The sequence below is a fragment of the Cyanistes caeruleus genome, chromosome 11 (assembly GCF_971803275.1).
Source record: "Cyanistes caeruleus chromosome 11, bCyaCae1.hap1.1, whole genome shotgun sequence".
Classification (NCBI taxonomy): Eukaryota; Metazoa; Chordata; class Aves; order Passeriformes; family Paridae; genus Cyanistes; species Cyanistes caeruleus.
Window position 1 is genome coordinate 17,790,408 of NC_141711.1, and position 12,560 is coordinate 17,802,967.

General features: G+C 43.2%; 1 protein-coding gene across 1 annotated transcript in view; it reads right to left on the reverse strand.

Moving 5' to 3' along the window:
• Positions 1-12,560, reverse strand: part of SYN2 (synapsin II) — a 156,625-nt gene that overhangs the window by 35,194 nt on the left and 108,871 nt on the right. Inside the window, exons 6-7 of the mRNA XM_086845249.1 lie at positions 5,011-5,073; positions 2,548-2,690 (exon numbers count right to left, since the gene is read on the reverse strand). Coding sequence (XP_086701375.1) covers positions 2,548-2,690; positions 5,011-5,073 — 206 coding nt within the window. The remainder of the gene's footprint in view (positions 1-2,547; positions 2,691-5,010; positions 5,074-12,560) is intronic.

Consider the following 12,560-nt stretch of genomic DNA (forward strand, 5'->3'; position numbering starts at 1 on the left):
TTGGTAAATCTTCTCCTTTCCACGCTGCTTTGTAATAACGAATCAGTATTTCATTTTGGTGTGTGATTTAAGTGTATGAAAGAATCTAGAGGAAAAAAATGATCGCTAGGCTTTTAGCATTTGGATGAACCCAGAGTTTCTGAGTAGAAACATAAAAATAAATAAAAGGTAGGAGGAACAGGCTGTCATTTTAACTTATTTTTGCTGTCCCTTAGGCCAACTGCTTCTTCTGCAAAGAAGAAACATTTATGTTTCAGAATGATAAATTTACCGTGGCTGGCTCTTCCGAAATTATTCCTGATGCTGAACAGCATTTAGATTTCTAGTCAAAGGGGGAGAAAAAAAGTGTGTCTCTCTTCTACAAAACGTTGTGGTCCAATTTCTATCCCAGGGGATGAGCCCAATATTGAATCTGGGACCTGGCCATGTACTGGAGCCATTGAGAGCTGGGCCTTACCCCTAAAACTGTGCCCTTGGGAGCTGTAAAAGTGGAAAAAATCGGCTCTGTTCATTAGAGAAGGGGAAAGATGGGCAGCACAACACGAGGAATCTGCCTGTCAAAGCACTGACAAGAGAGAAAAGAGAGAAAAAGAGAGAAAAGCCCCATCCAGCCCTGCAGAGTGGCATGAAAAGTCTGTGGGGAGAAGAAGGCTGGGACTGGGAGCAGGGGCAGAGCAAGGCTGGGGAGTGGCACTGAGGAGAATCCAAGGGCTGAGGAACATCCTGGGGATTGGGAAGAGCTCTGGCATGAGGGGGAAGGACTAAGGGATGTGAAGGTTGAAGCAGTCTGGGAAAACAGCAGGACTGGAGCAAGGCACGGCCCAGACAAATGGGGAGAGGGGACATTGGGATGGGGCTGCCAGAAGTAGGATGGGTGTCCTCAGAGAGGACAGGGAAAGTCAGGTCTGGAGCACCAGAGTGAGACAAAGAAGCAGAACTGGAATTAACTCTCCTGGAGAAGCTGGGGGATAAAAGCTGCATCCTCCACTTAAGATTCCCGAGCCTGTAGGGAGAGCTGGGGAAGGCCCCACACACCTGAATTCCACAGGGAGCTGAAATCCCAGTCCTGTATCCCTGCAACACCCCGAATAACAGAATATTGCAGAAAACTCGGCATCCTCACAAGCTTTTCTAGTGTCCTGACTTGGTCACGGTACAACTCAGATTTCCAATGCGCTGTTTTCACAATGTTTAGAGAATTCTGGGTTCCAAATGAAGCAGAAGGGCTGAGTGCCCACGCTGCAGGGTGGATCTGACCCATGGGAACAGTGCTTCCAGCAGATCTGTGCTTGCCTGAGGCCCCTCAGGTGTGAGGGAGCAGTGGAGGGAATTCTGAGCTGGTTTGGGAAGGCCAGACCTTGGATGTTCTTTCTCAGGTGCCCCTTCAGTGCCAGAGCAGCAGATCCTGTGACAAGTCAAGAGTGTGTGGCCTTCCATCATCCTAAAGAGTTAAATTTTTCCCCTTCTCCCACCCTTGACCAAAGTGTCTATTTCCTCATGCCTGTTCTAAATTATTTGATTCTTAACATCAACCCTGTCCTTTAAATTATAAAACATTTTATGGATTTGCTTTAACCCAACTCCAGCTTCTCTCAATATTTATGGTTTGCTTGCAGCTCTTTACTGGTGAGGAACCTGAGTGTGCCTTACAAATGATTCACAAGGATTCACTGACCTCTCCAATGTTCAGGAGCTCCTTGAGAAATATCCCCGTGTTTGGATGCGGGTGTGGATATGTAAATGTGTGGTTTTATCCCTGTTGTGTTACATTTTCCCTGCCTAAGGGCTCTAAGTGTGAGGGAGCGAAGGCATGAGGCGATCTAACTTGTCACAAAATGAGAAATGAAGCAAGTTTTTGTCAGATTACACTGCCTGATAAAGGAAAGAGTCAAAATCTGCATAAACACAGGTTCCAGAGCTCAACTGCTGCATCACAGTGTGCCGCTCTAGTTTAATGTTGTGTGTGAAGCTGGAATGTGCTTTGAGCCTCTCCTTTAGCCGTGGCCTTTAAACAAACACCTGGGCTTGGAAATGGGAAGAGGTTTTCCTGTGTCTCCGTGAAGGTCACTGCAAGACTGGATTGTTTCTTTGATGTGTTATGTTGAAAGGAGAGGACTTTGTTCCATTAAAGAGTGACAGTTCAGTTTGTTTGTGTGAATGAGTGCCATCCAATGTATCCTCAGAGGGGAGAAGAGAAATGTGAAGAAAATTTGTCCTTAAATGGATGAAAAAGTACGAAGAAATCTGAATTAACAAGTCCTCCGTGAAACCAAACCCTCTCCCAACTGCTCCTTTCTTAAAATGGAAATAATGAACACAAGTTAGCAGAAAAACCCCTCTGGCAGGCTCACCTGGTGTCTCACTCTCCTCCTCCCAGCCACAATCAACCGATACAAAGAATTTTGATAAATCCAGAAAGTTAAAAATCCTCTTTCCAGAGGGTGTGGTGAGGGAGGCATCTCAGAGACTCATCCAACACTCTTTAATCTCACTGGTGCTTATCAATTTCGAAACAAAAGCAGGAAAGAACATAAGGATTTGGCTCACATGTATGCCTTGTAGTTACTGCCTATTTTTTGGATCCTGATGTCATATTTGGAGTCTATGAAGGGCTCAGTGGTGGCGTAGGTCTGAGTGAGTGCTACCACGCTGGCTATGTCCTGAAAATCGTAGTGGTTGTCTACCTTGATCTGGAGCCATCAAGCCACAAGAACACAGCACAGACAAAAGAAAAAAAGAGTAATTAGGAATAAAATGTAGAATTCCATTGCAAATGGCATTCGTGAGAAGCATGGTTTTGATAACATTAAAAAAGTAATCTAGTATTTTATCTGATTTCTAGGTTCTTTAACATTCCTGCTTTAAAATATCTGTTTTTCTAGGCAAAATATTACCTGCTCATCTGGTGAAAGCAATTTGCAGACACTGGCATATTATTTTGATTTCTTTTTTGGTTTTTTTTTTTAAGTGATGTTAGTCAATTATAGATCTGCAGGCCTCAGAACTTTTTTTGGGGTGCAACATGCAATTCCAATTGTTGTAGTTTCTTGCTGGTTCTGTAAATTGCTCAGGTAACTGAATATATGTGGAGCCCACAAGGAATTTTCACATCAGCTTTTCCCAGGAGGGAGGAGCTGAAGGATCCTGATATCCTGGTGAGGGCAGGTTCACAGGGAGCACAGGGGGCTGGCTCCAGGCAGCAGAACCATTATTCTCATTTTTCCCTCTCCTCTGAGGGAGCTGGGCTTTCCAGGACTGGGATTTCCCAGGTGTGGAACGCTCTGCTGAGGTGATGAGCGGCACTAAAGCCTCAGCTTTTCTACCTTGAAAGAAGAGGGGGATGGAAAAGTGGGGAATGCTGATCTAGGGGAGAGGGAGGAGGAGATTTTTTGGGGGCAGAGGGAGGACAGAGACATCAGCTCTGGGCAGGGAGGGCAGTGTCTGTGAGGACCTCAGAGCTGGGCAAGCAGGGAGCGAAAGGGGCTCAGGAGAGAAGCCTTGGGGCAGGTGGGAAACAGGAAAGTGGCTCCACCACGCTGATCCAAAGGGCATTTCAGAATGGTGAGGAAGCAGGCAGGAGCAGTATTTCCTGTGGTATCCAATAAATATTAGGAGTTTGCAGCTCTTTGTGAGCCCAGCACCCCATTTGCTTCTCCTGGGACTGAAAAGGGAACCTGAGGGCCACGGCTAGGAGGTGGGACTGGGCACAATAAATGGAATTTGGTGGAGATAAAGGCTTAAAGTCTAAGTATTTGCCCACAGCTCTCAAATGGAGAAAGACACAAAGTAATTTGCCATTTGGGAGCCACAAGCCAGACACCAGGCCTGGTTTCAAGTTGATTTTCTGAAAGCTGACTGGCCTGTGTGGGTCGAGCTGGGAGCTCTGGAAATGCTGGTGCCAGCAGTGCCCTTGGGGAGGGCTGGGCTTCCAGGGGAACCTTCCTTTGCTCTCCCTCCCTCTTTATCTTGGAGGGTTTTAAATATTTCATAGCTAAAAGGAAAAAATAATTTCTAGACATTTGACATGAGGAACATTCCTGTGCATTATTTCCCCTTTTCTCTAAATGAGAGGTGAATATCTGAAGTACAGCATAAACATTCTAACACTTCATGTATGCAATCCACCAAAAGTGCAGTTTAATTAGTGGTTCAATCTGCCCTCAATTAAATTGGCTGCTGGACTTCCAATGATTTACTAAATATGAAACAAAGCAACACGGTCATAGGCAAAGAAAACCATACTGTTGTTGTTGTAATTAAATCACTTTTCTATCTGAAAATAGTGGCAAATATTATGGTCATGGAGCTTTGGAGATTCAGGATGATAAATGTAACTATCCTCTGATTAATTGTTTTAAAATCTAAAGCACTTCTAGCACTGAAGTGTTTTCAGTGAGTGAAGTTACTCTGCAAGGACTAGAAATTGTCACTGATAGCAGTGAGAATGGGATTGAAATGCTCTCCCATTGGCCCTGCACTGTGAGATAAGTGACACCAAAACATCTGTACTCACCGCTGAAATGCAATTACTTTGGAGAAAGAAAGCAGCAGTTATACAGAGATATGAAACAATCACAGACAGCACGTCAAGATAGGAAATCAAATTTCAGTATCAAGCTGAAACCAACAAAGAACCAAGGCAAAACCTTCCCACACTCCCAGCTCCAAAAAGTTGGATTGTGCAACAGACCTTGACTCCTGAAGAGTTTCAGTGCAGACAATAAATTAATAAACAAGGTTTTGCTTCGAGAAAGCATCTCAGCACAGTTCAAAGCACATCCCACACAGGGCAACCCTCAAACTGCAAAGGCCTCGTGGTAAAAATACTTTGGGCATGTTTTTATTGTCCCGAAGAGAGATGCTTCCTTAGCATGGACAGGCAGAGATTTGCAAGGGGGGGATCCGAGACAGAGTCTGGGTAGATAAAAGGTAAAATATCAGGGAAGGATGAGCATGCACAGGGGAGGGACAAACCCCAGGCTCCCAACATGCAACAAGTAGCATCTGCACCTTTCCCATGCCTGAGTGAGCATGTCCAATCTTCACAACAACAGGAAAGGTTGGCATTGTGAGCTGGGGGGGAAACAAAACAGGCACATTAGAGAAGAGAGAGACCACGAGCTCAATGATTAAACAGCATCCTTTAGGGAAGTTCATGATCATAACGTGGCCAAAGCTGTTCTGGCCGTGTGGTGCCTCAAACTGTTCATCCTCTGTGTTCTGGTGACTTGCTGGGTGGATTTTCTGAGCACAGTGTCCTTCCCAATTCAGCCAGTTGGTGTTCTTAACTTTTCTTAAGCTTAACGTTTTTTGTATGTCTTTTAACTTTGCTTTTTAAACTGAATTTCTGCTGTTTCTTAAATTTAAGTTCCTAATTTTGCTTCTGTGTTTTCTGACACACAAATTCCCACTCTGCAAAGCTAGAATAATTAATTATGCCAAATTAACCACCTTTTCCCCTTCATTTCCAGGATTTAGCAGGGCTGTAAATACATTTTCTGGCCACTTACGAAAGCAGCAATGTCTAATTCACAAAAACTTGCTTTAAAGGCAGGTCCTAGCTTGTGATACAGAACATCCTAGGTTCCTAGGGAAGGCTCCAGCTTCTGCACAGAATGCAGGGAATAACTGGGAATAATCCAGTCACTGAGTAGGAAATCAAATATACAGAAGCACATGAAAACACTTTATCCAATGAAATGGGAATGCTTCTGTCTCTCCAAAATTGCTGTGAATGGCCACTTTTACTTCCATTGTTCACTTGAAAAAGTTTGAGATGTCCCAGTCATGGGCATGGCTGGCACTGCTTTTTTTTTCCCCACATCAAATTTGCATATATTGAACCTCTATCAATCAAGCACAAACCTCATCTCACAGAACAGGTTTATAACTAGAAAAAAATAAAGCTGAACACCTTCAACACGTAGTTAAACCAGGCAGCAGCAGCAGGACAGTGTTACAGGCTCCAAACCCTTCCTTTAGAGCCACATTCCAACACAATAAATACAATCAGAGGCAAAGCTGATGCTCTAGGACATAAACTATTGCAAGAGGTTTTATGAGACACTGGTTAGTTTCAGCATAACCAAAAGCACTTGCATTACCCTCTAAAGGTCACCTCTACAGAAATTTAGGAATTAAATTCTTGCTAAACTGCAGCAACCAAAGTTCCTGCTTAGTCAACATCCAGTCACTGGTGTATCACTTTCAGATTTTAAACAAGGCTCTTTTTTTTCAGTTTTTGGGGGTAGGAGGGGAAAAAATCATTGCCAGAGTCAAGATTCATCAGGGTTAGCACCACATTTCTGTGACTGAGCTGCAAACCACTGCAGTGGGGTTTGTGATGGAAATGCTGGCAGCCCTGTGAGCACGGCGGTGCAGATGGCACTCCTGTAATTAACAGGACCACGGATCTTCCTGTGATCCCAAAGCTGTGGAATCCTCTGTGGGCCGCAGGAGCCAACGCAATTCACATTAAAAAAAAAACCCAAAAAAGTGCTTCCTCCCTCAGAAAAATGCAGCAACATCATTTTCTCTGGACCCTGATCCTGAGATTCCACATGCTCCACCACATCCCAGCACAGACTGAGGGAAGAGGCTCTGGATGCTGCAGTTTAGACTTCAGAGAGGAAAAAGCCAAGCAGGCAAAATTCAACAATCCCAGCACTTCTCTTGTTTGTAGCTGTCCCTGGGACAGGTCCATGAAGTTCAGCAGTTGTTATTTTGGGGTTTGAGCAGCTTTTCCTTTATTCCTGCTGTGATTTGAATTATCCCAGTTTTCCCTCTGCCACCTGTCGGTCACCAACCCATGGCCAGGGGATTGTTCTGCCAACAAAACCTGAAATGTCCCATGGAAATGAAAGAAAACTTGGACTGAACCCTCCCATCCCATTTCCCAGTCTGCTCTTTTCTGGTCATTTTGGTAGAACAGGTACTCCCCAGACTATTCCTGCATTTGGTGAACATTATAGATATGAAACAAGTGTGATAAGGGACAGTGAAAATTTATCAGTTCCATGGATTTCCCTTAAATTTGCATTATAATTACTGATAATTATCACATATATTATAATTATTGCTATAAAAGCCATTCTCTTTGAAAAGAATCACTGAGGGGAAAAGGCCATTTTACAAGAATACTGCGGATTTTTTTAAAGGTTTCTTAAATTCAGGAAAGTAAAAATTCTACTCTGGCAATTAAAAACTGAGGGGAAGAACCCAAAGAGCAACCAGAGAAACTGAAAAATCTGCCAAGTTCATAAATGCAGGAGATGGAAGTGTCTGCACTGCATGAGCCCTTCCACATACATATAATAAACACTAAATACAGCAAAATAAAAAAATAGGATTACCAGGACCTCTAACTTATATAGCAATGCAATGAACTACCATTATTAATTAGACAGAAAGCAGAATATTTGGCAAATGTGGAGCAAAATTTTCAAAATTTATAGTCATACATGAATATGATTGGATTGGTAATAAATATTGGTAGCAACTGGAAAAACTCCTGGCTCCTTGTGGGAACACATATGCAAACAGCTGAGGAACACACTGACATTTGCTAATCCCATGCCATCAATCAAAATAACAACAGTGAATATTCAAATTTTATCCAGGGAGGATAAATTTCACTTCCAGATGAGCATAAAAATATCAAAAGCCAGTTCATTTCATTATTGAATGATGTCACAAACAGCAAGGATAATTATTATTAATTATGGTTTCTTAGCATTTCATCTTCATCAGCCTCTGAAAATTGAAGATTTTTTTGGTATTATGAGCTGAAAAGGCAAATACTTTCTTGTATCAATCTTCAGTATCTGGCCACCTACAGATTTCATAACTGTGCTTAGCTTGTTTTTTACTGTAGAAAGGAATATTCTAGTTTGATAAAATTCCACAATACCTCCAATATCACCCTGGCTAATCTGTGGTGCAGGTAATTCAGTGACTCAAGAGGTGGCTACAGAATTAACCAGCACAGTCCCCATCTGGATTGTTGTTTGCATTTTTCCATATGGAATGGAAGTCCCTATCCTTCCCTAATGCAGAAATTTTCTGGAGTTTCTAAGTCTGGTTAATAGAACGTCATCCTGCAATTAAAAGTCTGTTAATTTAAAATAAAACCTTCAAGTTTAAGCTTCATACACTCTGGTGCCCAACAGTTTATAATGGTTTATACTGCAATCGAAATATTTTTGAAAAATTTCAATACAAGCTGTTTTTTTTCCAAGAGATATAATTTGAATTCTTCTTAAATTTACTTTGAATTTTTTTAACCCAGACATAGTGTGAAATATAATCAAAGAGTCCTATAAAAATAGAAGCAGGCAAAGATGATTTGCTAATAAAAAAGTAAAAAAAAACCCCTCTGCTGGCAACAATACAGACAACAGAGTTTTCTGAAGGTGGTATTCACCCTGCTTTCATGTCCTCGGGGTTGAGCTGACTAGAAAAGCCACAATAAGAAAAAAAAAGAGGGGGCGGAGAAGCAGTGACAAAAAAACCCCAGATGTTGCATAAACATGACTTACCTCAAGTTCAGTGTTTAAATATTTATCTTTCCAATAATCCCCAAGCAAAGTTCATTTAACCACTCTAGTTCCATGTAATTTATTTGTGGAATATGCATCAGCCTAAATCTAATTTTGCTCTGCTTACTTTGGAGAAAGGAAATTAAAAGTGAAATAATGAAGGTGGCCTTTTATTCTTTTTTTTTTTTTTTTTTTTTCCCTTCTTTCCCAGAAACAGGCAGGAAGAGCCCTAAATCAATAAACAAGCAGCAGATGTACTTTCTCTGGTCTGTTTGGTTTGCAGAAAACACAATTTCCAGATAAAGTGGGGGCTTAGCCAGGCAGGAGCTCCGTCACCAGCCCAGCCTTGGCCTCTCAGCACAAAACCTCACACTCCACCAGCTGCTGGCCTCAACAAACACAGACACAATTTTGGGGGTGTGGAGCCACAGTTTCCACTTGGCAGCTAAAAGTGGGTGTAAAACCCTCTCTGCAAGGAGGAAGGTTTAATACCCCCAAGGCAAGGGGGGAGCTGAGGTGATTTGTGTTATCTTTTTAGATAGGGTAGTGGAGAAACAAAAAACTCAAGGGGATGAAAAGAGTAGAGCTTTAATTTATTAGTGGGAAAGGAAAATGGGCCTTGTTTGTGATTCCTTGACCCAAAATTGAAGGTTAAAGCAGCTTGTGAATAAGTGCAATACAGGTCCCAGGGCCACCTGAATTCCCAGGGACATCAGTGGGAATTGGAGCAGGACTGGAAGTTCTGAGCTCCCTTTGACTGCCACCACCTCCTGGAGAGGCTGGAGCTGCACAGAGCAGCCCCACGTGCCCCCTGAAATCAGCCAAAGCTGGGGATGGTCCTGGGTTATGGAATGACTCCAGCAGGAGAACCACCTAAAACGCCTTTGTCCCCACAACTGGTTTGTCTATTAAACACTCACAGCCATCTAAATCAACACAAAGTGATCTGATGGCAGAAAATCTGCTGTTTTCAAACCTGCACAGCATGGGAACAGAAACTGTCATTAAGAAGGAGAACACAAAGTGTAATTCAGTGAATCAACGAGAGCAGCTCCCACAGATCCCTGGAAGAAACCCTGAAGACAAAAAACTCTGCAGAAACAAATGTGATTTTGATTCTGGTGTGTCAGTGTTTAATTCATCCTTCCACCAACTGTTTGGACAACTGCTGCCTCAAAAGTCAAGTAACACTTTGCCACCTTATAAAACAATTACCCAAATTGCTGTGACTATAAACTGTAAGGATTTTTTACTGTAGTATTTCAGAGGTGACTCCTATAAATACGCTCCTGTTTGAAGCAGGCTGGAGCTCATATGGAGGATGTGGAATTTAAAATCCATGAAAGCTTGTCTATTTTGTGAAATGCTACTCTAACTCTGAATTTTCAAAGTGATTACACAGGTTTGGTACAGGATGTGTAGTGTGACTTCATCAGGTAAAATGAAAGTAGATTTCAGAGGTAATTGAAATTCCAAATGAGGACCAGGGAGGAAAGAAGCGAGTCAAAGCATCGAGTAGGCAACAGATAAATTATTGGTGTGGAAAATCCTGCTCGTTACCATTCTCATATAAGATTCATTTGCCACAATGAAGAGAAAATCAGATTGATATGGATAAAAAGTTGTACTCTGTGCACTGCCAGAAGCTAAGAAGCTAGAGCACAGTGCAGGCAGCCCAAGCAGAAATCTCTGAGCAGACTCAAACTGCCTGACAGCTGGAAGGGACAATGAGGTGGCTGTGGCACATCCCATGACAATGAAAGTCCCCTGGGAAAGGCTGTGAGGACAATCCCTGTGCAGCAGAGTTCAGTGCTCCTTGACTCAGCTCCCAGCCTGAGTGTGAACTCGAAGCCAGCAGAGAAATGGGATGGACAGACTGACTGTGCACTGCTGCCTCCTTGGAAAAGTGTGCTGTGGAGGGCAGACAGCAGTGGCAGGGGAAAATCCCAGCATAGCCAGGCACAGGGGGTTATCCTGCAGCCCTGGGTTATCCTGGAATCCTGGGTTTTCCTGGAATCCTGGGGTTCCCTCAGCCCTGGGTTATCCCCAGCTCTGGGTTATCTGCAGCCCTGGGTTATCCTGAAATCCTGGGTTATCCTGCAGCCCTGGGTTATCCTGAAATCCTGGGCTTTCCTGAAATCCTGGGTTTTCCTCAGCCCTGGGTTATCCCCAGCTCTGGGTTATGCCCAGTCCTGGGTTTTCCTGAAATCCTGAGTTTTCCTTGGTTCTGGATTATTCCCAGCCCTGGTTCATTCCCAGCTCTGGGTTTTCCTGCAGCCTTGGGTTATCCCCAGTTCTGGGGTATCCCCAGTTCTGGGTTATCCCCAGTTCTGGGGTATCCCCAGTTCTGGGTTTTCCTGCAGCCAAAGGCTGAGGGTGAGAGGAGAGGATGGGCAGGTGGTGAAGGGCAGGAGAATGGAGCAGAGCTGCCCCTCTCTCCCCACCCCAGCTCTCAGGGTGATGTCCCTCATTCATCCATCACCTGTCACCTCCAGAGGTCACAATATCCCAGAGTTTGGGGTTCAGGGGAATCCTCCAGCAGCAGGAGCCCAGTGGATTTAGTGCATGACTAATTACAATCAGTGATGGTAATTAATGCCCATTGGTGGATACCAATCATTGGAAAAGACAACAAGGCTCGTGACAAACCTGAGATTTAGCTTTAGCATTTTTGCATTCTACACATTCAGTTGAAAGTATTTAATCCTCTTCTGTATCTAGAAAATAGTGGACAACGAATTCGTAACTTGTCATAAAATAATTTTTAAATTTTGTTCTGAGCATAATGTCCTTCCACTGATTGTATAATTAATTTGATTTATACTAGATAGAAAAGTCTTTAGGACACCCAGAACATGGCTGGATGTGCTGTTCTGGAGAATCCTGGACAAAATGTGCCTTAGGGACTGGTAGAGAGGAGTGTTAGCCCAACATATTCCTTTATGGTTTGAATTTTGTGAATTGAATTTGATATTGAAGTTGACCAAGTTGGTCTGTTTAGATCACCTCTAACAGCAGCCCTGGGATGTGCTGTGGGAACAAATCAATGGCTCCCAATGAATTCCTTCATGCTCCCCAGTCCTACTGCCCTAAGTGAGGCTTGGCAATCGATAATCCCAGAGGTGCTGACCCTGCCACACCTGCCTGGGCTTTCTGCCTTCCCTCTGCAAGCTTCCAGCCTTCTCCAGCTCTTCCCTCACGTGAAAGAAGTCTGTTTCTTCTAGGTAACAACAGGGATGTTGACAGGTCTAAAGAATTTTCAGGTGTTAGTCCTGGGCTTGGATCCATCCTTTTGGTTTGAAGCCAAAACTTTAGACTGGAAAAGTAAAAAATCCCAGTGTGGCCGTGTGAGATCAGGACATTTTGTACAGGATTCCTGGCTCAGTGTTTGGTGTGGATCTAAAGGCTGAAAACTAGACCAATAATTCCAATAATTCCAATAATTCTGAATATTTGTGGGGTTTTTTTTCCTAACAGACAGAGTGTATCTTGAGGGGGATGGGAATTAGAAAGAAAAAGGATCGGAGCACTAATATTTGTGTAACTGTTCAGAAATGAAATAAATCTGCTGCTGTAAAACATGTACACTTCTCTCTAAAGGTAACAAGCTACGTTGGGCACACCTAAACCTCAGCCTCAACAAAATGCATTTTCATGAGCCTGGATTGGAATGGTTCAGGTCATGTTAATGAATTTTCAATTCCTAGGCTTGATTTGGGTTGTGACAAAACACAGAATTGTTTAAGCAGCCCTGTCCTGCATGTCAATCCAGAGATGTTCTTTATTACTCTCTAATCAAACCTCGGCTTGCTTCCTCATGGAACATTTTTCTTTACAAAAAGAGGGTGTCCACAGTGTTACACACATCCAGATTGCCACAGCAACCAAAGCTCCGAAGGTGAAAAGGATTTCTGAACTCTGAATTTATGTCTGTATTCCATTTCCAACGTCAGCCAGGAAATACAGGCACAGATCTGTGCTGAGAGGGATTTGCATTAATAAGGAATGCAGGGAAAGAGCTGC